This window comes from Cucurbita pepo, chromosome 9 (genome assembly GCF_057944985.1).
Source record: "Cucurbita pepo subsp. pepo isolate OVF chromosome 9, ASM5794498v1, whole genome shotgun sequence".
Taxonomy (NCBI): domain Eukaryota; kingdom Viridiplantae; phylum Streptophyta; class Magnoliopsida; order Cucurbitales; family Cucurbitaceae; genus Cucurbita; species Cucurbita pepo.
The window spans coordinates 2,684,887-2,709,578 of NC_141806.1; the positions used below are offsets into that span (position 1 = coordinate 2,684,887).

At 37.8% G+C, this 24,692-nt stretch overlaps 3 protein-coding genes across 6 annotated transcripts; 2 read left to right on the forward strand and 1 right to left on the reverse strand.

Annotated features, from left to right (window-relative positions):
- The first annotated feature begins 3,879 nt into the window (after positions 1-3,879).
- Positions 3,880-7,334, forward strand: LOC111801910 (scarecrow-like protein 3). Of its 2 annotated transcripts, XM_023686139.2 has the most exons (3): positions 3,880-4,358; positions 4,449-4,510; positions 5,816-7,334. In XM_023686139.2, the coding sequence occupies exon 3, from the start codon at positions 5,824-5,826 to the stop codon at positions 7,234-7,236; it is 1,413 nt and encodes a 470-aa protein (XP_023541907.1). In that variant the 5' UTR covers positions 3,880-4,358; positions 4,449-4,510; positions 5,816-5,823; the 3' UTR covers positions 7,237-7,334. The 2 variants fall into 2 exon arrangements, with proteins under 2 accessions (XP_023541907.1, XP_023541908.1); XM_023686140.2 differs by lacking the exon at positions 4,449-4,510.
- Positions 7,335-8,556: 1,222 nt separating this feature from the next.
- Positions 8,557-20,004, forward strand: LOC111801622 (uncharacterized). Its single transcript, XM_023685674.2, has 14 exons — positions 8,557-9,315; positions 9,875-9,964; positions 10,792-10,854; positions 11,794-11,880; positions 11,960-12,112; positions 12,227-12,387; positions 12,777-13,011; positions 13,332-13,442; positions 14,689-15,747; positions 15,869-16,132; positions 16,520-16,705; positions 16,840-17,994; positions 18,352-18,690; positions 19,128-20,004. Exons 1-14 carry the CDS (start codon positions 8,899-8,901, stop codon positions 19,509-19,511), a joined length of 4,704 nt encoding a protein of 1,567 aa, XP_023541442.1. The 5' UTR covers positions 8,557-8,898; the 3' UTR covers positions 19,512-20,004.
- Positions 20,005-20,348: 344 nt separating this feature from the next.
- On the reverse strand, positions 20,349-24,167 carry LOC111801513 (U-box domain-containing protein 44). 3 transcript variants are annotated; one of them, XM_087126839.1, is made up of 4 exons: positions 24,060-24,167; positions 23,107-23,897; positions 22,723-23,023; positions 20,349-21,997 (listed from the first exon to the last, which is right to left on the reverse strand). In XM_087126839.1, exons 1-4 carry the CDS (start codon positions 24,130-24,132, stop codon positions 20,565-20,567), a joined length of 2,598 nt encoding a protein of 865 aa, XP_086982965.1. In that variant the 5' UTR covers positions 24,133-24,167; the 3' UTR covers positions 20,349-20,564. The 3 variants fall into 3 exon arrangements, with proteins under 3 accessions (XP_086982965.1, XP_023541297.2, XP_023541296.2); XM_023685529.2 differs by having other exon boundaries at positions 23,107-23,918; positions 24,079-24,166; XM_023685528.2 differs by having other exon boundaries at positions 24,079-24,160.
- Positions 24,168-24,692: the final 525 nt, after the last annotated feature.

Below are 24,692 nucleotides of genomic sequence, written 5' to 3' on the forward strand. Positions count from 1 at the left end.
AATTAAAAAAAAAAAATTATAAAAAATCAATTTTGTTTATCCGTTATAATTTTTTTTTTTTTCTTGAGTCAATCCAACCAACTCAAAAAAACTGTTCAACCCAACCTAAGAATATAGAGTTGGATTGGGTTGTGATTCCTACTTGGGCCACTCGGAACTCAATCAACATGAAATTTTTTCCATAACCCAAGTTAACACACGTGTATACGTGTTTAAACAAAAATTGAAGTTACATGAGATAAGAACGGGCCCATAAGTTTGCGAATATTAAAAAAAAAAAAAAAATCCTCAAATTGAGGGAAGTTTTAATTGATGTTTTTGTAGGTTAGCGCACACACACTATCCAATGCAATATCCAAAACTTAGGTTAATTTGATGAAGATTATAAAATTAAAATAACACACAAAAAGTAGAGAGAGAGAGAGAAGGCAGTAAGCTCCAAAATTAGAATCATGACTTTGGAAAAACCCCCCACTAAGCCTTTCTTTGGATCCATTCTTTGCTAAAGACAATAATGTCCCTTTCATCCCACTAAAATCCTCCCTACCAACTCCAACTCCAACTCCAACTATTTTATATATATCTATCGATTTTTTTGGGATCCTTCCGTTCTTCAAACCAAACGAAGAGAGATAGAATCAGATTGATTCTCTAAATACTTTTTCTGACGAAACGTCAAAAGCAAAAGAATGGAAGAAATTGAAGAATTTCTCGAGAATCCTACAAGATCCGTGAAATGGAACAAATTCTATTAAGAGGTTCGCTAGAGATCAGAAATGGTTGAAGAAAGAACAAGATATTTCTCTTGTCCCCCGGGTAATCAACAAATAAAAGTAGTTAATATATTCAAGATAATTACGTATTTACCAAATACTGACTCAATTCATCCTATTTCATCATATTCGGAGTGTCATATGGTTTATGAGGATGAACAAACAAAAAGCCATTTATTTATTTATTTCATGACCGTAACATATATATATATAAATATAGGATTTGCCTAGAAAATTTGGTGAGGTTTGGAGCGTTCGAAGGTCAAAGTTTTAAATTCCAAACATGAGCAGCCATGTAAGTAGTCAGTTCGGTCTTTTCTTAAGCTACACGTGTGGAAATCGCTAATATAAAAGAAGTAGTCAAACAGTCACATGCTAAGGAGCTCGATTTGACATTTTATTCGATAAGCCTCTAAGAAGACCTAAAATTAGGTAAGTTATCACATTAGAGCTCAAATGACATATGCGACGATTAATAAAGGTAAAAAGACGAAAATACCCCTAGTCAATTGACTATGTTGTATTAAAGCCTCGACTAATTTATAAAAATGTCAATTATTGCCTTATATACATAGTTTTTTCATTTTGCAATATTTTATGTAAATTATTTTATGAATTTAAGTATTTCAGATAAATTGGAGAATATTTTAGAATTAAAATTAATGTTTTTATTTATTTTTAATTTTGAGCTTTTAAAAATTATGTGGAAATAATATAATATAGCCAAAAAAGAGAAAGATTCTAATTAATGAAAAGGAATAATATATGAAAAAGACAATTCAAAACAGCCTGACAGCTTCTTTAGGCTTTAAAATTAAAATTAAAATTTATTTATTTATTTATTTTCTTTTTTGGAAATTTCTATATTGAACAAGGAACATGACAAATTCTTTTATCAACCAAAACAGTCCTAGAAAACTGTTGAAACTCAACCTAGGAAATGCTAAGAACTCTTGTTTTTTTTTAATTTTTTTATTATCTATATATATATATATATATATATATATGAGAAACTCGGGTAGACGAAGAATACATGAATGAACAAAGACCCTATCTAGATGAGAGCGATCTTGATGATAGAATAATTAAAAAAAACTTAAAATTGCTCGATTCTCGTCAAGCTTTGTTTTGGGCTTTCCCAAAAGGCCTCGTACCAATGAAAATAGTATTCATCACTTATAAACCAATGATCTTTCACTAAATTAATCAATGTGGGACTCACTCCCAATAATCCTCAACATTTAGTTGGTAGCTTATCTTTAGATCTCACCTATATTTCTAGCACTTTCGATCTCACTTCTATTTCTCATTCTTAACATCGTATCAGAGCATCATTCTAAATACATAGTTTTTCTTCTTTAAAAAGAGGAGTAAGTGTCGAATCTAGATTACGAACCCTGATCCGAATCTTAGACACGGGTTAATTATAAAAGTAAGTATTTTTTAAAAATTAAATAAATAGAAATTAAGAGATTTTTTTTTTTTTTTTTTTTTTTGACAATTATACTTTATAAAAATTTATTCTTACTTTTTCCTATAAATATTCGCACGTTTTTTAATACATGTTTTTTTTAGAATAACTACTTTTATAAATTCGTTAATTTTCAAAAGAATTCCAAAAAGAATTAGACAAATAAGAAAAATGTTATTAAAAAAAACCCTATTTTTTGGGGAAAAAAAGGAAAATTATTTACTTAAATAACACCAAATAATTTGATATCAATAATATTCAACATTTTACTTTTAAAAAGCAAGAAATTATAAAAAAGAAAAAGAATAAAGTTGATGTAATTTGCAAGAATTTATGGGTGTTGTTGTAAATGTGCCAAAATTTGAGGACCCAATATGTAAAATGCCTTTTTTTGGAGGGTACAAATTGTAATTTGTAGATATCTTTTTCAATAGAAATTTATTGAAGCAAAAACCATTACTACCACCAAACCCATCCTTTTCAATATCACGTTGAGGAAAATAATAGTGAATATGTTAAAAGAAATAGTCAATAAATAAATAATCAATTAAAGTTAAACCACTCAAAAATTAACCTTGGGTAAATTTATGTGGTAAATTCCATTACATGTGACTTAATCTTTCTAATCGAGTTATCAACATCTAGGTAAAAATTCAAACCTCGAGTTGAGCTATACTCATATTGGTAGAGGTAGTTATATCATATGTCTGGAATAACATTTGAAAAAATTGATTTTTAAATAAAATTCAAATTTCTATAAGCACTTTCGAGTGATGGTTGATGATAGGCGGTGAGATTCCATATCAATTGAAGAGAAGAACGAGTATTAATGAGGATGCTGTGTCCCGAAAAGGGGTGGATTATGAGATCCCACCTTGGTTGGAGAGGGGAACGAAACATTTTTTTTATAAGGGTGTGAAAACCTCTCTCTAGCAGACGCGTTTCGGAAAGGAAAACCCAAAGATGACACTATCCTGTTAGCAGTGGGCTTGAGTTGTTATAAGTGGTATCAGAGCCAGACATTGGGCGGTGTGCCAGCGAGGACAGTGGGCCTTGAAGGAGGTGAGTTATGAGATCTCACATCAAATGAAGAGAGAAATGAGTGCCAGTGAGAACGGTGGGCCCAAAAGTGGGGTGTATTATGTGTCGTGTGCCAATGTGGATGCTGAGTCCCGAATGGGAGTAGACACTGAGCGGTGTACCAACGAGAACGCTGAGCCTTGAAGGAGGGTGGATTATGAGATCCTAGAGAGGAACGAGTGTCAGCGAGGACGCTGGACCCCGAAAGGAGTTGAATTACAGATATTGAAGAAACGCCATAGATGGTTACAAAACACTCATTAGAAACAACTACACTTCACTTTACTCGAGATTTCTTGGAATCTGACATTGACTAATTACGGAGAAGATCACGAGTACATAAACCAGAGACACTATCGGACAATATCATACCCGGGTAGGGTCGGGTCGGGAATCAGATCATTAAAAAAAAAGAAAAGTTGTTTAAAATTAGAATGAAAACCAACAAAAATTTAAAAGGCAATAGGAAAGACAACATAAGTGGTTTTGTTAAGAACAGCAAATAGTATGAGAGGTAGCTAAAGTTGAAAGTTCTATTTAGTTTTGGGGTTTTGCTCAATTCAGTTGTCTCTTTGTCTGGAAGTGCTAAGAAAGTGGGGAGGTGTATGCGTTTTGGATTCATTTAGAAAAAGAAGAGAAAAAAAAAGAAAAGGCCTCCTCGCAATTCCCACTATCACCCACTAAGCAACAACCGCGGGTGGTTGTTTTGTTTTGTTAGGGCATGTTTGGATCGGTGGTAAATTCTCAAGTCCTTCCAAATTGTGGCCAGCTCTTATTCGCATCCACTTCAGATATTGACAAAACCCCATCAATTTTGAGAGAAGAATATGAATTTGTAGAGGGAAAATCTAGGTGGGTTTCTTGAGAGATGAAGAAAGAGAGAGAAATTAAGCTATTTCTTCGTCTGAAATTCCTTATTCTTCTGATCCTACCAATGAAGGACAAATCAATGGCGACAAAAACCATACTCTTGTATTGTCTGTCTCTAATGCAGCCATGGAAAAGTCGTTCCAGACAAAGGCTTTGATTCCAGGGTGCTCTGTTTGTTCTTCATCAAAACCCTTCGTCTTTAACCCTATATTCTTCTCATGAGATTGATTTTCTGTTTTGTTTTGTGGAGATAGACCATTTCTTCTCTTCTGGGGTTCTTCGATCGTTGTTTCGATTCGTGTTTGATCCTCTTCTGGTGATTATTTCTCTTTTTTTTTTTTTAGTTTTTTGTGAGTTTATATGATTTGGATTAATGGGTTTTGATTGTTGGCTTCTGGGGATTAGTGGTTTGGATGATTTGAAGTGATGGATTTGTGTTGTTTTCTGCTGTTGATTGGGTTTGATATGCTGTTTTTGTGCTGTTTTTGCTGGTTTCTTTTGGTAATCTGTTGAGTCTTTTGCTAGATGATGAGTTTATAGCTTCGTTTGGATTAGTCTGATGAACTGGGTTGCTTGCTTCTTGAACTTTATGGCGTTTTTTAGGCTTTTTGAGGATTGGAAATGGGTTGAAGCATGAGTATGATTGTGGAGAGGAACGAGAGTGAGTGAGGATGTTGGTTCATGAAGGGGGTGGATTGTGAGATACCACGTTGATTGGAGAGAGGAACGAGAGCCAGTGAGGACGTTGGGCCTTGAAAGGGGTGGATTGTGAGATACCATGTCGATTGGAGAGAGGAACGAGAACCAGTGAGGATGTTCGGCCTTGAAAGGGGTGGATTGTGAGATACCATGTCGATTGGAGGGAGGAACGAGAGCCAGTGAGGACGTTGGGTCTTCAAAGGGGTGGATTGTGAGATACCATGTCGATTGGAGAGAGGAACAAGAGCCAGGGAGGACGTTGGGCTTTGAAAGGGGTGGATTGTGAGATACCATGTTGATTGGAGAGACGAACGAGAGCTAGCAAGGACGTTGGGCTTTGAAAGGGGTGGATTGTGAGATACCACGTTGATTGGGGAGAGGAATGAGAGGCAGTGAGGACATTGGGCCTTGAAGGATGGATCGTGAGATACCACGTTGATTGGAGAGAGGAACAAGAGCCAGTGAGGACGTTGGGCCCTGAAGGGAGTGGATTGTGAGATCTCACATCGATTGGGGAGAGAAACGAGAGCCAGCGAGGACGTTGGGCCTTGAAAGGGGTGGATTGTGAGATACCATGTCGATTGGGGAGAGGAACGAGAGCCAGTGAGGACGTTGGGCCTTGAAAGGGGTGAATTGTGAGATCCCACATTGGTTGTGGAGGAGAACGAAACATTCTTTATAAGGGTGTGGAAACCTCTCCCTAGCAGACGCGTTTTAGAATCTCGAGGGGAAGCCTAAAAGGTAAAGCTCAAAGAAAACAATATCGCTAGCCGTAGGCTCGAGCCGAGCAAGATTAAGTGAATTTTATGCTATTTCCTCGATTAACTAAGGATTTGTTATAATTTTTGCACTGTTGTTGCTTCACTCTGCTGCTCTATCCTTGTCTTTGTTGAAATAGTGTGTTTCTCTTTATCCCGGCCAGGTACTTTAATGGCAGGAATGTTTAACGGGGAGGGGTCGTCGTCAGTAACTTCATCGCCGTTGCAGCTCTTTCCGTGGTCGTTATCGCCTGGTATAGGATCGCCATACCCTTTTCTAAGGGAGCTGAAATCTGAAGAGAGGGGCTTATGTCTGATTCACCTTCTTCTTGCCTGTGCCAACCAAGTTGCCATTGGTAACATCGAAAATGCCAACGTTGGCCTCGAGCAAATTTCCCACCTAGCTTCGCCCGACGGGGACACAATGCAGCGGATTGCTGCCTACTTCACCGAGGCACTCGCCGATCGGATACTCAAATCGTGGCCAGGCTTACACAAAGCCTTGAACTCGACCAAAATATTGTCGGTCCCGGAAGAGATTCTTGCTCAGAGATTGTTCTTTGAGCTATGTCCTTTCTTGAAGCTTGCATATGTGATAACTAATCAGGCTATCATAGAAGCTATGGAGGGAGAAAGGATGATTCATATTATTGATTTCAAATCATGTGAGCCTGCTCAATGGATAAACCTTCTTCAGACATTGAAAGACCGACCAGACGGTCCGCCCCATGTGAGAATAACCGGAATTCACGAACAGAAGGAGGTGTTGGAACAAATGGCTGTTCGGCTAACCGAAGAGGCCGAAAAATGGGACATACCATTTCAGTTCACCCCAGTTGTTAGCAAGTTAGAGAATCTCGACCTTGAAAGTTTAAGGGTGAAGACAGGAGAAGCACTCGCAGTGAGCTCAGTACTCGAACTTCACACGATTTTAGCCACGGACGACGATAAGACAAAAACGTCGCCATCAGCATCGAAGAACTTGCAAAAGCTCCTACGTATGAAGCAGCGAACGCTCGGAGAGTGGCTGGAAACAGATTCGTTGCAAGTTTTTAGTAGTAGCCCGGATTCGGCATCGGTATGTTCGCCATCAGGATTGAATCCTTCACAAAAGATGAATAGTTTTTTGAATGCACTGTGGGGGCTATCTCCAAAAGTGATGGTAATAACAGAGCAAGAATCAAACCTGAATGGATCAGGGTTGATGGAGAGAGTACTAGAAGCACTAAACTTCTATGCTGCATTGTTTGATTGCTTGGAATCAACGGTGTCGAGGTCGTCGATCGAGCGACAAAGGGTGGAGAAGATGCTTTTAGGAGAGGAAATAAAGAACATCATTGCTTGCGAGGGAGCGGAGAGAAGGGAGAGACACGAAAAGCTCGAGAAATGGATAGTACGATTCGAAAGCGTGGGGTTCGGGAGGGTTGGATTGAGTTATAATAGTATGTTTCTGGGGAATAGATTGTTGCAGAGCAATGGATATGATGGTTATAAAATCAAAGAAGAGAATGGATTTTTGTTCATTTGTTGGCAAGATAGGCCACTTTTTTCTGTATCAGCTTGGGGGTTTCAAAGGCAAAGCTGATTATGATGATGATGATTTCATAGCTTTTTGTAACCAATTTTTGTTTGTGCTCAAAGACTTCACTTCCTCAACAATGCATATTGTAACAAGGTTCTTCATGGTTTTTTTTTTTTTTTTTTTTTTTTTTCTTCAGTTTCTAAGCTCGCCATTTTTGTACATAATAGTTGTAAGAACGCTCGACTTGTTCTATTTTAGTTTGTGTACTTTTTACGGTCTGAGTTCCATTTTTTAGGATCGGAAAGAGTGTGTGACTAATCAAAGTGAGACCTGCTCGACTTGCTTTCAATGAATTTTAAAATTAGTCTCGATAATTGAAGTTTAAAGTTTCAAGTCTTAGAAAGAGGTTGATATGTTCTTCCACTGTACTACCTTGTATTGGAGAGTGATAAACCGACAAACATATGTAACAACTCAAACCTAAATATCTAGGTTTGAGTTGTTACATATGTGGGTTTCTCCTATAAAATTTAAAACGTGTTCGGAGAGATTTTCAACCCTTATAAGGAATGGTTCATTTTCTTCTCCAATTGATTTGAAATCTCAAAATACCCCTTTTAGGGGAAGCGTCCTCGTTGGCACACTGCTCAATATCTGACTTTGATACTATTTGTAACATCTCAAGTCCACCGCTATCAAATATTGCCCTCTTTGGGCATGAAGGTTTCCCTCAATGTTTTAAAACGCGTCTGCTAGGGAGAGATTTGCACACGCTTATGAGGAATGCTTCGTTCCCCTCTCCAACCAATGTGCGATCTCATAAACCACCCCCTTAGGGCCTAACGTCTTCGCTGACGCACCACTCGTTGTTTGACTCTGATACCATTTGTAACCGCCTAAGCCCACTGTCAGCAGATATTGTCATCTTTGGACTCTCTTTTCAAGGGCTTTCCTTCAAAGTTTTAAAACGCGTCTACTAGAGAGAAGCTTCCACACTCTTATAAGAAATGCTTTGTTCTACTCTCCAACCGATGTGAGATCTCACAATCTACCCCTAGGAGGCTAGCGTCCTTGCTAGCAGACCATTCGATGTCTGCCTTTGATACCATTTGCATATACTCAACCCTATTGCTTCAATTTTATTTTCAGGTGGAGCTTGATGTAGGTCGAGACAGAGACACACGTGGAGTTCCTTTTGTACGAACCTTTAAATCCGGTATTTCATGTATATTAAATAGTTTGAGATAAAATGTGAAATCAAGTAATTTTATTAATTTAGTATTTTAAGCAACACAATTATATCACTTTAAAACCTTAAAAAGTAAATAGAAAATAAATTCATTTTATTAGTACAAAACATGTATTTGTGGAAATTCTATTGAAAATTTATTAATTTTCGAGTTCCAAACGCCGTGGGGTTGGAATTAGAAGATATATGACGATCACCGGCTCTGGTCGTGTGATGGCCATTTAACGCCGACGCCGGCGCCTCCTCTCCAGTCACTAATATCCCACCCTCATCGTGATTATTGTCGCCGTTCACCGATTCCGCCGTGGCACAAGGCCGATTTCACCGACTCTGCTGCTGCTTCGAAACCTAGCTCCCGAGGTTTATCCTTCAGTAAATCCATCACTCTAGCTAAAACCCTGCACAGATTTTCTGAATTCCGAAACCCTAGAATCCCCTTCCTCCGGCGCATACGTTAAGGTTTTCGGCCACTTACAATGCCGAAGGTATATGGAACTGGTGTTTATGATTTCAAGCGTCACAGAGTGGCGGAGTACCCTGTTGAGTCCAACCAGGTCGACGATAAGCTTGTGGAGTCGAAGCCTGGTGCGACACTGCCTAACACGATAACGCTATCGGAGATTCAGCGAGACCGGTTGACGAAGATTGCGGCGGAGAACTGGTCGAAAGTGAGGGATCCTTCGAAGCCGAAGGAGCCTTTTGATCCAGAATTGGTAAAGAAGATTTATGAGACGGAGCTTTCGATTAAGGAGGGGCGGAAGACCGTGCCTCTACAGAGGGTGATGATTTTGGAGGTCAGTCAGTACTTGGAGAACTATTTGTGGCCTAATTTTGATCCGGAGACCGCGACGTTTGAGCATGTAATGTCGATGATACTCATGGTCAATGAAAAGGTAATTCTTCTGTGAAGAAACTTTCTTAAATTCACAAGTTCTGAGTATTTCATCGTCAAAGCATTCTCGTTATGTTAGAATGGGAAACCTATTAAGAATCTCACCGGAAATGTAAAGCTATTGCATGCTATTTCGAAATGACTTGATGTTGCAACGAGCTTTGATAATTCATGGTTTCTGGAAGAATGTTCTTTTGGAAGAAGTGCTTGTTTTCAGGTAGACTTCAGCTGCTCAACATGAGATTCCAACCAGGGGTTTTCTATATTGGTGACTAGGAAATTACTAAAATGGAGTGAAACGAACCTCCACAATTTAATTAGTTTTATGGGACAACTACCAACAAGCTAGAAAGCTCATCTGGTCGGTGGTCACCGAAATGAAAATCATAAGAGCTCATCTAGAAAGTGTCTTACCATTCTTGTAATGTTGTTTTTAGATTGTTATTTATTGAAACACTATATTGTATTTTGTTTCTTCTAACCCAAAAAAATGTCACTTTGGGGAATGCTCATTATTTGAAACTGCCATGAGACGTAAGAATTGAGATTTGTTCTTGTAGTTTCGAGAGAACGTAGCAGCTTGGGTCTGTTTTTATGATCGGAAGGATGTCTTCAAGGGGTTTCTTGAGAGGGTTCTTCGACTGAAGGAGGTTAGTTTTCTTTTGTTTGACTTGTTATGCATGCCATGCTTGTGAGACTTGTTTGAATGATTCTTTTTGCGGAAATATTATCAACCTTCATTTTATACTTTAATCTTGATTGACCATTGGGTGATTATTTATATGTGTATTTATATATTTCATTGAGAAACCATTGGCATCCAGAGGAATGTATGCATGATGAGCGACACAAAAATAGAGGTTGGTCCAGGGAATGTAGTAACCAAAAAATGAAAATTATAGGAAAAAAAGAGCTCTAGTCACTTAGATTGGAAATAGAGATAATTATGAAAAGATTTAGTTACGAAGGTCCAAATAGATTGGGGTTTTCTTTCTCATCTTTGGAGGGGCTCAAAATCCTGAAGAAAGTCCACTTCTTTACTTAACTCATAGTCTAGGGAAGTTCTAACACCGCTAATGTCTTGTAGCGAAAGAGTCTCCATGCTTGTTCTTGGCCTGAATTGGTGTCTCTTATCTGGTTTCAAAGCAGGAGATTTCAATTATTTTTTGCAGTTGTGCCTCTTACTTCCCAAATATGGGTTGCATGGGGCAGAACTTTAATATGTTATAAATAGGATAAGCTGTCGATTTACTTTATGCCGATGATTGGGCTTCAGCTTTTTTGTATTTTAGAGGTTCTGCTTAAATCATTCCTCCTCCTTATTGTAAGTTTTTGAAGTTTTACTTTTTACGTCGTCATATGGATGTCTTTTTCTTATGGTGTAGGCCATAAAGTGCTTCATTTTTTTTTTGTTATTTTAGACCTTAATTTATCAGCTTTTTATCTGGAACTATAATTACTTCTATTTATGATGTAGGGAAGAGAAATAAGCATTGCAGAGAAGACAAATTATCTTGTTTTCATGATTAATGCCTTTCAGGTATGTGACACGTTGATTGTAATTTAGTTGTTCAACAATACCTTCTGGATTTTTATGTGTGTTTGGGGGGGGGGGGGGGATAGGAAATCATCACAGAGAAGAGGATAGTTAAGTTATGAACTCATACATGACCAAGGGAGGCCCCTACCAATTAGCCCAATGTTCATTGATGCTAAAACGCATAAATGAATCAGAAGAGAAACTCAAACAATCTAAGAAATGACCTTCTCCCAAACTTTCTGGAAGCGTCTTCAACTTTGTTTGAGAATATGGTGGCTTCTTCCTTCCCCAGCTACCAAAGGCTATCTTTCATTGCAGTACCCAAATAACATCTTTGTGATGCAAAGCATGACCATATAACTTATAAGAACTGCTCAATTTTATCATAGTCTGTGATGTCCCACATTGGTTGGGGAGGAGAACAAATCACCCTAAAGGGTGTGGAAACCTTCCCTTAGCAGACGCGTTTTAAAGCCTTGAGGGGAAGCCCGAAAGGGAAAGCCCAAAGAGGACAATATCTGCTAGCGGTGGATCTGGGTCGTTACATAGTCAACTGAATTTGGACTTAATCTGTCGCGTTTACAAATTACAACTCATAATGCAAGAGTTTATATAAAGAAATCGGTCTAAGGAGTTTTCCCCCTCCCAATTTCTTTGGAAAGATTAGGGCTCGTCTGGGAATTCAATACAAACAACTTGTTTTTAGAACATAGTCAGTGAAAAACATGTTTGTCATCAAACCTCCTTTACTATGAATCACTGCACTCAAATGATCAGGCATTCATATTATGTGTGTCAATATTATTGTACCTTTAATCGAATTGAATATGCTAGTAGAAGTAAATAAATTTTCTAGGACTGGTGAAGGTGTTTCTGCCAATATCTGCCTGTATTGTTATTCTTTTATTGCTTATGGTTTCTAAAAACTCACTTCGGCAGAGCTTGGAGGATGAGATTGTCAGTGAGACTGTATTGAGAATAGCAGGCCTGCAGTCTTGGCACAGTTTATCTTATGGTCGTTTACAGGTATGACATGTGTTCTGCTGCTGATATTCTTTTACCATTGGAATGTGCAACTACATTTTTCTTTTTCATTCATCTGCAGATGGAGCTTTGTCTTAATACTGATATAATAAAGAAATGGAAAAGGATGATAAAGAGAGAGGCTAAAGAGTTTATTAAACGAGGGGAGGTTTATGATCCATTGTCAACTCTTGAAGCAAAGTTCTTAAGAAACCTCATTGAAGAGTTCCTGGAGGTTGCCTGTCTTTCTGACTAAGATTATTTTTGTTTTTCTCATGCACAAATTTGACTATTTTTTATTTATTTATTTATTTATTTTTTTGTTCTTCATCTTACATCTGGCGACCAGGTTTTGGATAGTGAAGTCTTCCCTCAGAGTAATTCAGGTGATGAAAATGATCATTTTGTTGATGCCAATGGCTTGCTAGAGGGAGACAATGCTTGCATTTTGTATTGTGAGAGGTTCATGGAGTTTCTGATTGATCTTTTAAGTCAGCTTCCTACAAGGAGGTATGCTTAAATACTGTGGCCATGATATGCATCCTTTGTTTGAATTCAAATCTTGATTGGTGGAATTTTTTATTGTGATTGTGTGTATTGATGTGCAGTAGTCTTAATATTACTTGACCAGTTATGAAATGATATTTTCTCCTCTCTCTCTCTCTCTCATTTTTACTTCTTGAGATCTGTTAGCCTTTTGCTGTTGTGGTTGGATTTCATCTTAAATCTCTATTGTAATTTACCGTCACTAACTGTTTTTTTGCCCAAAATTTTTTAATTTTGATTAAATTTTATTTCCCCCAATTTGTTGGTAGACTACATAAATAGACTTTACGTGCATTGTGTATTTTGTTGACCTCCATAAACGGCCTCTTTTTGACCATTGTTGGATCATTCAGATACCTTCGACCTCTTGTTGCTGATGTCGCTGTCGTTGCCAAATGTCATTTAAGTGCTCTTTACAAACATGAAAAAGGTAAACTTTTTGCTCAGCTGGTTGATCTGCTGCAGTTCTATGAAGTATTTGAGATCAATGATCATGTTGGAACACAACTGACGGACGATGAGGTTCTCCAATCTCATTATGACCGTGTCCAATCTTTTCAGCTTCTTGCATTTAAGAAGATTCCAAAGGTTAGTTTTTAAGTTGATCCAGAAGGGAAAGGGATGCTTAACAGTGCAAATGGATGTTTTATTTATTCTTTTTTCCTTGTCAACAAACAGTGCATTGATTACTAAAGAAATAATTACAAAGGCACCAGTGGGTATGAAATCCTCTTTTGAAAAAATTACGGTACATTTGGACATGTAAGCTACAATGACGAAAAAGACAAACTTTTTAAAAAACTTATTATTATTATTATTATTATTATGTTTACTATTTCTAGTATTTGTTATTTTAAATCTAATTTGTAGGCTTGGCTAATATACTTATAACTCTCTTCCTTCTTTAGCTGCGGGAACTTGCATTGGCCAATGTTGGTTCAATTCATAAACGTGCTGACCTTGCCAAGAAACTATCTGTGCTCTCTCTTCCAGAGCTGAAAGATTTGGTTTGCTCTAAGGTCTGTGAAAGACTTGATTCTTAACTTATTCTGGGATGCTAAAAATATAAATTGAATGAGTTGATCATATTGTTTGTACTTTTTAGTTATCAGAAAACAGCAACTTATAAACTTCAATATCATTATTGTTGGATTCATTTCATCACTTTTAACTTAATCTTTAGAGAGGGACACCCGACCTAGGGCAGTGTTCAATGAGATGCCATATGATTAGGGAACTGTGGTCACCTGTTGCTTCTCACGTGCACTTACACAATGTCAACTAAATATGTTAGATTATCTCTGTTCACCTTTTTCATTTTATTGTCTCTATCCTCCCCCCTCATTGGGTACTACATCTACTGAGGCAGGCAACTAAGTTTTCAACCCTGCATGTGGACAAAAGGAGCTGTCTATTCTTCTATGATAAAGATAGTTCAAAGTTAGGTTTTTGATTAAAAAAATAAAATAAAATAAATTAAAAGTTGGGAAAAAGATTTGCATATCGAGAATTTCTTGTTTCAAGGCTATAAAGTGTGCAACTGATCATTAGCAACTAGAACCATGAAGTGTGAAGGCAGATTCAGGTTACAATGTAACGTTAGGATTTTAGGGTAGAGTTCAGAAATATTATTAGGATATTAGAGGTATATTAATCTTTAGTTGAGGTTAGTTGGAGGAAGCCTCTATTCAGGTTATAACTTAACGTTAGGAATACTGTTAGGCTGGAGGTTAGAAATATTATTAGGATTCTAGAGGTAGTTGAGGTTAGTAGGAGGTGTTTATAATTAGAGGAAACGATGTGCCAATGATGGTGCTTCAGTAGTTTATGGTTGAGTTTACTCGAGGGGAGGTTCCAAGCTGCTCTAAATTCTTGGGAGCAGCCTTTTGTCTTTCCTTATTCTACAGCTCAACATATTTCTTTGGTTCCTATATGTTAATGTCAACATTTTTTCTTTCTTCTGGAGAGAACCGGACATTTCATTGCAAAAGCTATATAAATAAACAGGGATTGGACATCCTAAGTGGAAAGACCATAAAAATTCTTTGGTCACTTCTTTTTCCTAGAAAGGATATAAAATTTTCACAGAAATTATGAGAAGTACCAAAGAGAATTCTTTGATTTTCTTCTCACCCTCATTATTATTATTATTATTATTTTTACTTATATGTCATTTGGTTTGCTTTATGAAAAAGTTAGCTTACAGCTTCTAGTAACAAATAGTTTCTAGCTCCCTTTTGACTAACATTCGTGTTTCTTATGCAGCTCAAGTTAGTGTCAACAGAAGATCCTTGGTCAGATAGAGCTGATTTTTTAATTGAGGTTGTTGTTTCCTTTTTTGAGAAGCAACAGTCTCAAAAGGAAGCCATCAATGCACTTCCACTTTACCCAAATGAGGAGATAATGTGGGATGAGAGTGTTGTGCCAAGCATTAATTACTCGGGGGAAGGTTGCTTGGCTCTTCCTAAGTTAAATTTACAGTTTTTAACACTCCATGATTATCTTCTGAGAAATTTTAATCTCTTTCGCCTGGAATCAACTTATGAGATCCGTGAAGACATTCAGGAAGCTGTGCCCCATCTCCTTGCCTACATTAATAATGAGGGACAAACTGCTTTCCGTGGTTGGTCAAGAATGGCCGTTCCTATTAAAGAATTCAAGATTACTGAGGTAAAGCAGCCAAATATTGGGGAAGTAAAGCCTGCATCTGTGACTGCAGATGTCACTTTTAGCATTTCTAGTTATAGAGCCCAAATAAGATCAGAATGGAATGCTCTTAAAGAACACGATGTTTTATTTTTACTCTCTATTAGTCCTTCATTTGAGCCGCTAAGTTCAGAGGAAGCTGCCAAGGCTAGTGTTCCTCAACGTCTTGGCCTTCAGTGTGTACGTGGATGTGAAATTATTGAGGTTCGTGATGAAGAGGGAACTCTTATGAATGACTTTACTGGAAGAATTAAACCGGATGAGTGGAAGCCTCCTAAAGGGGAGTTGAGAACTGTAACTATTGCTTTAGATACAGCACAGTACCATATGGATGTCAGTGCTATTGCAGAGAAGGGTACAGAAGATGTTTATGGGACATTTAATGTTTTGATGAGGAGGAAACCCAAAGAAAATAATTTCAAAGCAATCCTGGAATCTATCAGGGATCTTATGAATGAATACTGTATCGTTCCTGATTGGTTGCATAATATACTTCTTGGTTATGGGAATCCTTCTGCTGCTCAATGGACTAACATGCCGGATCTTTTAGAAACAGTAGACTTTAAAGATACATTTCTTGATGCCGATCATTTGAAAGAATGTTTTCCAGATTATCAGGTTATTTATGCCTTCTTTTTATTTAAAAAGATTTCTTAAATTAGTGAATTAATATCCTTGCCTCCTATATGTGTATAATAAAAAGCATCCGAGTCTAAATGTATTATGTTAATTTGTTCAGGTCTGTTTTACTAATCCAGATGGTGAGGAGATTTTGCACCCTAGTCCTCCTTTCCGTATTAAGTTTCCTAGAGCCCTTAAAGGTAGCAATCATGCCCTTCCGGAGAACAAGAAGTCTTCAAGTGTTCCAAAGAATGATGAAAACATGGTCGATGCCTGTGGTGAGAAGGAAAAGCTTATAGTTGAGGTGTATACTCCTCCTGACCCTGGTCCTTATCCTCAAGATCAGCCTAAACAGAACTCTGTCAGATTTACACCAACACAGGTTCTTTTTTAACTTTTTTCTTTTTGTTTCTTATTCATGAAAAACTATATATATGATTGGTGTACACTATAAGATTGTTGAGCATGCCTATTTTCTTGAGAGATCTTGGTGTGATATTGGGACTCTTATTAGGTTCAACGTTTCTCTGTAGGCTTCGATGATAAGCCATTTTGTAATTATCCGTTAGGTGTTATTTTGCTTGATTGGATGCCATTTCTTTAATTTTCTTTCTTTTGTGGGCTCTTTATTTGTATGCCCTTGTATTCTTTCATTTTTTTTCTCAATGAAAGTTCAATTATTCATAAAATGTCTGGACATTGTTTCTTCTTTGGTTGATCAACTTCTATTTGAATTGTGAGACTAACATTGTTTACTTCTAAATTGTAGGTTGGAGCAATCATTTCTGGTGTTCAACCTGGATTAACCATGGTTGTTGGACCACCAGGTACTGGAAAGACTGACACAGCTGTTCAAGTTCTAAATGTTCTTTATCACAATTGCCCTTCACAGAGAACATTGATAATCACCCACTCAAATCAAGCTCTGAATGACCTATTCGAAAAGATAATGGAGGTAAATGAAGAAAATTAAACTGTTACAAACTTACTGTGAGGTCACTTTTTCGTATATATACATTATTTAAGGCTTCATGGTGCATATTATTTTAATTATATACATCTCTTTTCTAACTTCTCTAATGATCTCAGAGAGATGTTCCTGCCCGCTATCTGCTTCGTCTTGGTCAAGGTGAACAAGAATTAGCAACCGATCTTGATTTCAGCCGGCAAGGGCGTGTTAATTCGATGCTTGTGCGAAGGTTGGAATTGCTAAGTGAAGTTGAAAAGCTGGCAAGGTCTCTCCAACTCCCTGAAGATGTTGGTTATACTTGTGAAACTGCTGGATACTTTTGGTTACTGCATGTGTACTCACGCTGGGAGCAATTCATAGCTGCCTGTGCTGGAAATGAGGATAAACCAAATTTTATTGAAGAAAGATTTCCCTTCAAGGAGTTCTTCTCAAATGCACCAAATCCAGTTTTCACAGGTGAATCTTTTGATAAAGATATGCGGGCAGCTAAGGGATGCTTTCGTCATCTTAAGACAATGTTTCAGGAGCTTGAAGAGTGTAGGGCTTTTGAATTACTCAAGTCCACAGCTGATCGTGCAAACTATTTGATGACTAAGCAAGCAAAGATTGTTGCAATGACTTGTACTCATGCTGCCCTAAAGAGGAAGGACTTTCTTCGATTAGGTTTCAAGTATGATAATTTGCTGATGGAAGAAAGTGCACAAATATTAGAGATTGAAACTTTTATACCAATGTTACTTCAGAGGCAGGAAGATGGTTATGCACGTCTCAAACGCTGCATTTTAATTGGTGATCACCATCAGTTACCCCCAGTTGTGAAGAACATGGCTTTTCAAAAGTATAGCCATATGGATCAAAGTTTATTTACAAGGTTTGTCAGATTGGGTATTCCTTATATTGAACTCAATGCTCAAGGTCGAGCTAGACCAAGTATAGCCAAGCTTTACAACTGGAGATATAGAGAATTGGGAGATCTTCCCTATGTGAAGGAGGCAGCCATGTTTCATAGAGCCAATGCTGGATTCTCTTACGATTATCAGCTAGTGGATGTGCCGGATTACCAAGGGAGGGGTGAGACTGCTCCTTCTCCTTGGTTCTATCAGAACGAGGGGGAGGCTGAATATGTTGTTAGTGTGTATATTTATATGCGTTTACTAGGGTACCCTGCAAATAAGATATCCATCTTGACAACTTACAATGGCCAGAAGCTTCTAATCCGAGATGTTATTAATCGTAGATGTGTACCATACAACTTCATTGGTGCCCCTAGCAAGGTATCTCCAGAACGGTTCACTTTATGCAAGCAATTACATTATTTGTTGCTTAGTGATTCTGAGTTTTTTTAATTGATGGTGTCAGTATCTTTGTACATCTTTGGAGTCTTCTCAACTGCACAGTTATTGGAGTTTTGTTTTGATGGTTTAACAAAGTAGTCCAGGGCGTTGATAAACTATCCTTTCTTCACCCGTCATCTTATTTTCGAAGTATATGGTTCTATCAACTCTATGTAACTGTCCATTGGGCTGTGTAAATGTCGTGTTCCTTATGTTTTCATGTATCCAATCTTAATGTTGCTACTTACATGCCATGTAATCATTTATTAACAAATGTTGTTTAATATTTGAATCCAGGTGACGACAGTCGATAAATTTCAAGGTCAGCAGAATGATTATATATTACTGTCTCTCGTTCGAACCCGCTTTGTGGGGCACCTCCGTGATGTTAGAAGATTGATTGTGGCCATGTCTCGTGCTCGACTTGGTTTGTACGTATTCTGCCGCCGATCTCTGTTTGAACAATGCTATGAACTGCAGCCAACATTTCAACTTCTGCTTCAGAGGCCCGACCGCCTTGGTCTCAATTTGAATGAGATAACATCATATACAGAACGTCATGTTGCAGATACTGGTCCTATTTACCATGTTAGTGGTACTGAGGAGATGGCCAGCATTCTGGAACAACTTTATCAGGTATTATCATAGACTTATTTAAGTGTCTGCTTGATCACCATGATTACCTGGTAGTCGAAGTTGGACTGGGCTCCAAACCATAGAAGTCCTAATGTTCTAAGTCTAATACTTTTTTCAAAGGAGATTACAAAAAAGCTCACCACTTGATGTTCAAAATAATCATATAATTACGGAAGGGACTGGAGAGAGTGCACCAAGAATAGGCATTCAAGTGCGATAACTTCCATATTTCCTCCCGCTTTCTCTACTGTTAAGAATTCTGGAATTTCCCTTTCTCCATATTTACCACTGAGAGGCCATCGAGTTCAAGGCTTTTTATTAGAAAGCTTTTTTCCTTCCCCTTCATTTCTTCCTTATAATCGAGAATGTATTTGTGAATGGCGTTCTTATGTGATTTATGTGTTAGTCATGCTGATTGCTGGACTTATTCCTTGCAGATTCGTATCGGCAGCCAACAATTTGATGGGTATGCTGCTCATCCGGGGCAGCTTGCTCCGAACAATGACATACCGCATAATAGTCTTCTTGGGGAAAATGCTATGGATACAGAGCAAGCCAATGATGATGGCGTTTCAGACACCGCTATGGAAACTTCGAAGACCGATGGTCTTGAGAACGGCGCAAATGGAGGATCTGCACTTGAAAACGGTGCTAATGGAAAGGAGGATAACAAAGTGGCTAATAAAGATGGTGGATCGAAGGAGGAGCCTCTGCTCGAGGATAGTTCGACTAAGAATGAGGACAATGAGGCTAATAACGATGATGGAAATGTTGTGCCAAGGGAAAGTAATCCTGATGGAACAACAACAATGGAAGAATAATTTGGCTTGTTACTTCGATGATGGAATTGGTTTTCTGAATTTAGTATGATTTATTTGTTAAATGTTGACACGACGATGCTGTCCGATGTCCTATTGGTGATTTCGAAGCATAGAACTAAACACTGTTAACTTGTAGGACATCAAAGATTAAGACAAGTGAGGGTTTGAGATGATCAGCATTCTCATTCTTACTGCTGAATGGCATATCTTTAGCAGAAGCACGACATCCCGAGACTGCTAGAACGGTCAACAGACCGCCCAGGGAAAGTTGACATACTGATTTTGTGATTTAGTCTCATCTCTGGCTATGCTCAAAGTGAATTGTAAAAAAAATATATCCTAAGCCTTCATTCTGTAGTTTCAAAGTTTTGGCTTTTGTAACGGAGTAGCTCGAGTTTAGAAAAAATTTAAATTAGTAGAGCTTAAGGTACTTATTTTAAGGGTGTTTCATTCTCCTTCCCATGGAATATAACAATATATGAATTTGCTAACATGTTCATACCCCTTTCTCTTCTGCAGGGACAAGCTTTCTAATTTTGCTTGGCAAAATTTTGAGTATAATTACATGTCTTAGTCTTAGTCCCGATGTTTGAATTATTTTTTTGATTTAGTCTTTTATGGGAAAGTCTAGAAAGAGAAGTGGGATTAAAAGTCCTGCTTATATTTCTCATTCTTAACATAGTATCAGAGCATTATTCTTAACATGGTATCAAAGTATCCTTCTTAACACTTTCGGAAGGAACTTCTTTTAATAATGGTTTCAAGACAGTCTTAAGAGTTCCATGCGCCTGTTCATTTGTTGCTCTTCTATAAGTAGAAAATCTAGAAATACAGAACTTCCATAAAGGGCTCTTTTTAACTCGTTTATAACTTCAACAATAAAAAAGGTATACATTGTGGGTAGGAATCCACATTTTTGTTCCTATGGAGTAAAACCTATTGCATTCTAACTATAAATGAACATGAAACAAATATTTTACAATGAGTAAACTTGTTTATGGACAAAAATCATGGTATATATTCTACTGTAATAATTCGGCTCATAGGTACCTTTCAGTCTTGAAATTGAAATAGTTCCAGCCGTACTAATAGCTTTGCAATGGCTGGTTTCAAACTTGAATCACCTTTGTGGGCTAGATCAACAAGCACTGACCAAGTAGTTTCTCCATATTTGATTCTGTGCTCCTCAATTCTGAATATTCTCTCCAGTATCCATAATGCCTTCTGTTGAGCACCAATATGGCATGAACCTAAAGCTTTTAAGATGCCTTGAACTCCAGACATCTTAACTATGTATTTGCTTCCATTGTCACAAATTTCATCTTCCAAAAGGGTTGTAAGGGCCCCGAGGACAGCCTCGTCGACATCTCTTTCTTCGCCTTCCAAAATTTGGATCATAGGAGGGATTGCATTGGCTTTGACCAAACAAAATGTGCTTTTTGTGAAGCATTGCCTTCCATGAACTTCACAAAGTGAATCTTTTGAAGGAGGAACACATAACCACCTTGAACTCTTGGCCTTGCTGAGAGAGAGCGAGTTCTGTGACAACTGAGCTAGTGAAGTTGCTGCGTTTTTCTGAGCAATGGTCGACGCGCTTGATAACAACTTCACTAGTAAAGGAATAACCCCTTGCTCTGCTGAATGAAGCTGTAATTTCCTATCAAATGGATTTGTAAACCGTACTAATAAGGCTGCTACACTTTCTGACAAGAAAGATGTAGAAATATCTGAATTAGCCAAGCTGGTGTTCATGATGGATATCAAGATAGGCACAAGATTTGCTTTTCTCAGCATATCTGTTATTTTCTTTTGAGTTACAGGAACATTGCTTAGTATACCAACAGCAAAGACCCTTTCGGATTCGCAATTCGTCGATGGAATTATACTCAGAATTACACTGATGTGGCTCTCTTCTAGCTCTTCTGGAGCATCTTTGGAAAGAGAATAAAGCAATTTCAAGGCACCATTCTTGATCTTAGTATTGTTTTCCATCAAAAAGGGGCAGAGAAGCTGGATTGCTCCACTCTCCACCATCTTTTTCCTAACTTCTAGTCCACTAGGATGAGCAGCGATGCTATTGAGAGCTTGTAAAAGGTAATTCTGAATCACTGGACTTGATAAGTTCAGAAGTGAGAGCATTTGTAGAGCCATATCATGGTTGACCAGGATCAATTCTGATTCCGCAATCCTTGCAAGAATCGCGGCTGCAGGTTCTCGAAGAGTCATAAGAACAGAGGTTACAGAGAACAGGAGTTGGAGCAAAGAATTCACAATTCCAGAATTAATCAATCGCTGCACATTTTCCTTCAAGCCTGAGAGGCTGTGCAATGCGTTTAAAGCTGATAGTTTAGCTTCAAGCTTTTCAGTACGGAACATTTGGACAAGGGGTTCAATTGCCCCTTCTTCTCCTAGTGAGGCTCTACTTTGTTCAGTCTGCACCATCCTTGAAAGCCCCGTTGCCATGAGGATCTTATTCATGTCAGAACCTACAGACATGGAAAGGGTTCAACGTTATGAGCCTGAAATCCATAAATTTATAGCTAGAAGAGAATTTAGATCTTTGCGCAACCCACATCATCCGGAAGAATTAATGTGATATCCCACATCGGTTGGGGAGGAGAACGAAATACCCTTTATAAGGGTGTGGAAACCTCTCCTTAGCAGACACATTTTAAAAGCATTGAGGGAAAGCTCGAAAGGGAAAGCTCAAAGAGAACAATATCTGCTAGCGGTGGGCTTGGGCCGTTACAAATGATATCAGAGTCAGACACCGGGCGATGTGCCAGCGAGGAGGTTGAGCCCCGAAGGGGAGGGGTGGACATGAGGCGATGTGCCAACAAGGAAGCTAGACCCCCAAAGGGGAGTGGATTTGGTGGGGGTCCCACATCGATTGGATAAAGGAACGAGTGCCAGCGTCACGCTGGGCCCTGAAGGAGGGTGGATTGTGAGATCCCACATTGGTTGGGGAGGAGAACGAAACACCCTTTATAAAAGTGTAAAAACCTCTCCCTAGTAGACGCGTTTTAAAAGCCTTGAGGGGAAGCCCGAAAGGGAAAGCCCAAAGAGGACAACAACATGATCAGTAATGCTACGTCATTGACATGATATTATGATAAGGCATTAGTTCTTAACCGAGCTACTAAAGCATGTTCTAGAAAAATAAACAAAACATATACTGGTTAGAATTTTTGCTTCTGTTCTCTCACGTTACCTTCTTTCAAAAGTTGCACCATTGGCTTAAAATAGTCAGCTTCTGCCATATAAAGCACATTCTGGGTGTTCCCTGACAATACATCCAGCAATTTTCTTGCATCATATGAAGCAATCGGATCATCCCCTTTTAGAATGGCAACCAACATAACAATACAACCCTGAACTCGGCCGAGTCGTCGTCGTACATTAACAAGATCACAGAGATCCAACAACAGCCCCACAGCTTCCCTCCTCTCCTCCTCCTCCCCAGCCAAAGACTTGACCAATGTTGACAAAGGTCCCATGTCTGCCATCATTTCCTGTAAATTATTGTGTTTCAGTGTAAGACTGAAAATAACAGTTTCAAAAAGAGTGCATAAGTAAATTTCAGTTCCGGTTCTACCTTGCTTGCAGGACTGTTCCAAACAAGATACCTAAGTACTTGAATGATTATCGATTGATCCACGGATTTGTTTGAACCTAAACGCTTCAGCAAAATCGAAATGATTCCCTCTTCATTGAGCCATCCATCATCAACATTTTTACTTTGCATCAACTCTTTCAATCCCACAACCGCAAGCTTGAATTCATCATCATTTCCATATTTGAGATGCAGTGCAATATCACAAACATTAATGCTAATCCGTTCTTCTTCAATCTCCTCCACTCTCAAATCACATACAAACTCCGTGGTTCTACTCGAAGTCGAAGTCCAAGTCGAAGTTAAAGTCGAAGTTGGACTGGAACTCTCATTAAATTTCATATTCATCAGTTCCTTATGCAGTTCTCCAATCTTCATTTTGAACTGTGTTGAAACCTCAACAGTAGCAAACAAGACAATGCCCAAGGACCGCCCAAGATCATGAGCAATAGCTTCAACATGTCTCCTTTTTTCATTGCGGACTTTTATCAAACACTTAGCGCGCACTATCTCCTTCTCAAGTGATTCAACCGCCTTTCTGATTAATGGGGTATCCATAACCTTGTAATCATCCCTCAAATCACAGAAAACTGGTGGAATCCTTTCCAAAACAAGAGCTAATTCAATGAACATCTCTTTCTCCGTTTCAGAATTCCTGGATAATGAAACTAACTCATCAATAGACGCTATAATTTCAGAGACAACCTCAGAGAAGCTCCTGTTTTCCATGTTCTTCACCTTTCTCATCTCTAAATTCAGCTTCAAACACAAATCTAACAAGAAAATACCAAAATCTATAGAAATGATCAAAAGGGTCTGAAGAAGAATTCAAAGTAGAAGAACATTTAAATGGAAACTGAAAATGGGTGGCAAGATTTTGAAGTTTTGTGAGAAGAAAATACAGAGAAGAAACAAAAAGAAGAAAGCCCAGAGACTTGCAGTTATATGACTAACTGTAGTTTGCATCGATGACTTCCAACTTTGAATTGTATTACGAATGATGAACATTAAACCCCATGCCTCACGTAATACTGATTTGGAAATAAAAAGAAGAAAAGTTCATATAATTTAATATATATATTATATATTTATGTGGTGGGAGTATTTTGTGGGGCTTTTGGAAAATGATTGCAATTATTCTCTATTTTAATTTGTTTTTTTTTTTCCGTCTCTTATACGATGGAAGACAACGACTCATCGTTGACCAAGTCTTTTATTTTTATTTATTTTTTCTTTTAAAAAATTAATAAATTGTGTGGTTTGTTGTTTCTAGATTTTTTTAAAATATATATTTAATGCAACAAAACTTTTGAGATTTTTATGGGTTATTATATTAATTTATTATAATTTTATTTAATTTTACTATTTGATTTTTTTATTTCCAAAATTAAATTTATAAACCGACATTAAATATTGTCTGTTACATGTAGCTAACTTAAAAATTTATAAAACACGTTAATTAGTGAGAGTTTTTCACACCCTTATAATAAATGTTTCGTTTTCCTTCACAACCAATGTGAGATCTTACAATGGGCCAAAACGTACAATATCTTTCAGTGGTGGGCTTG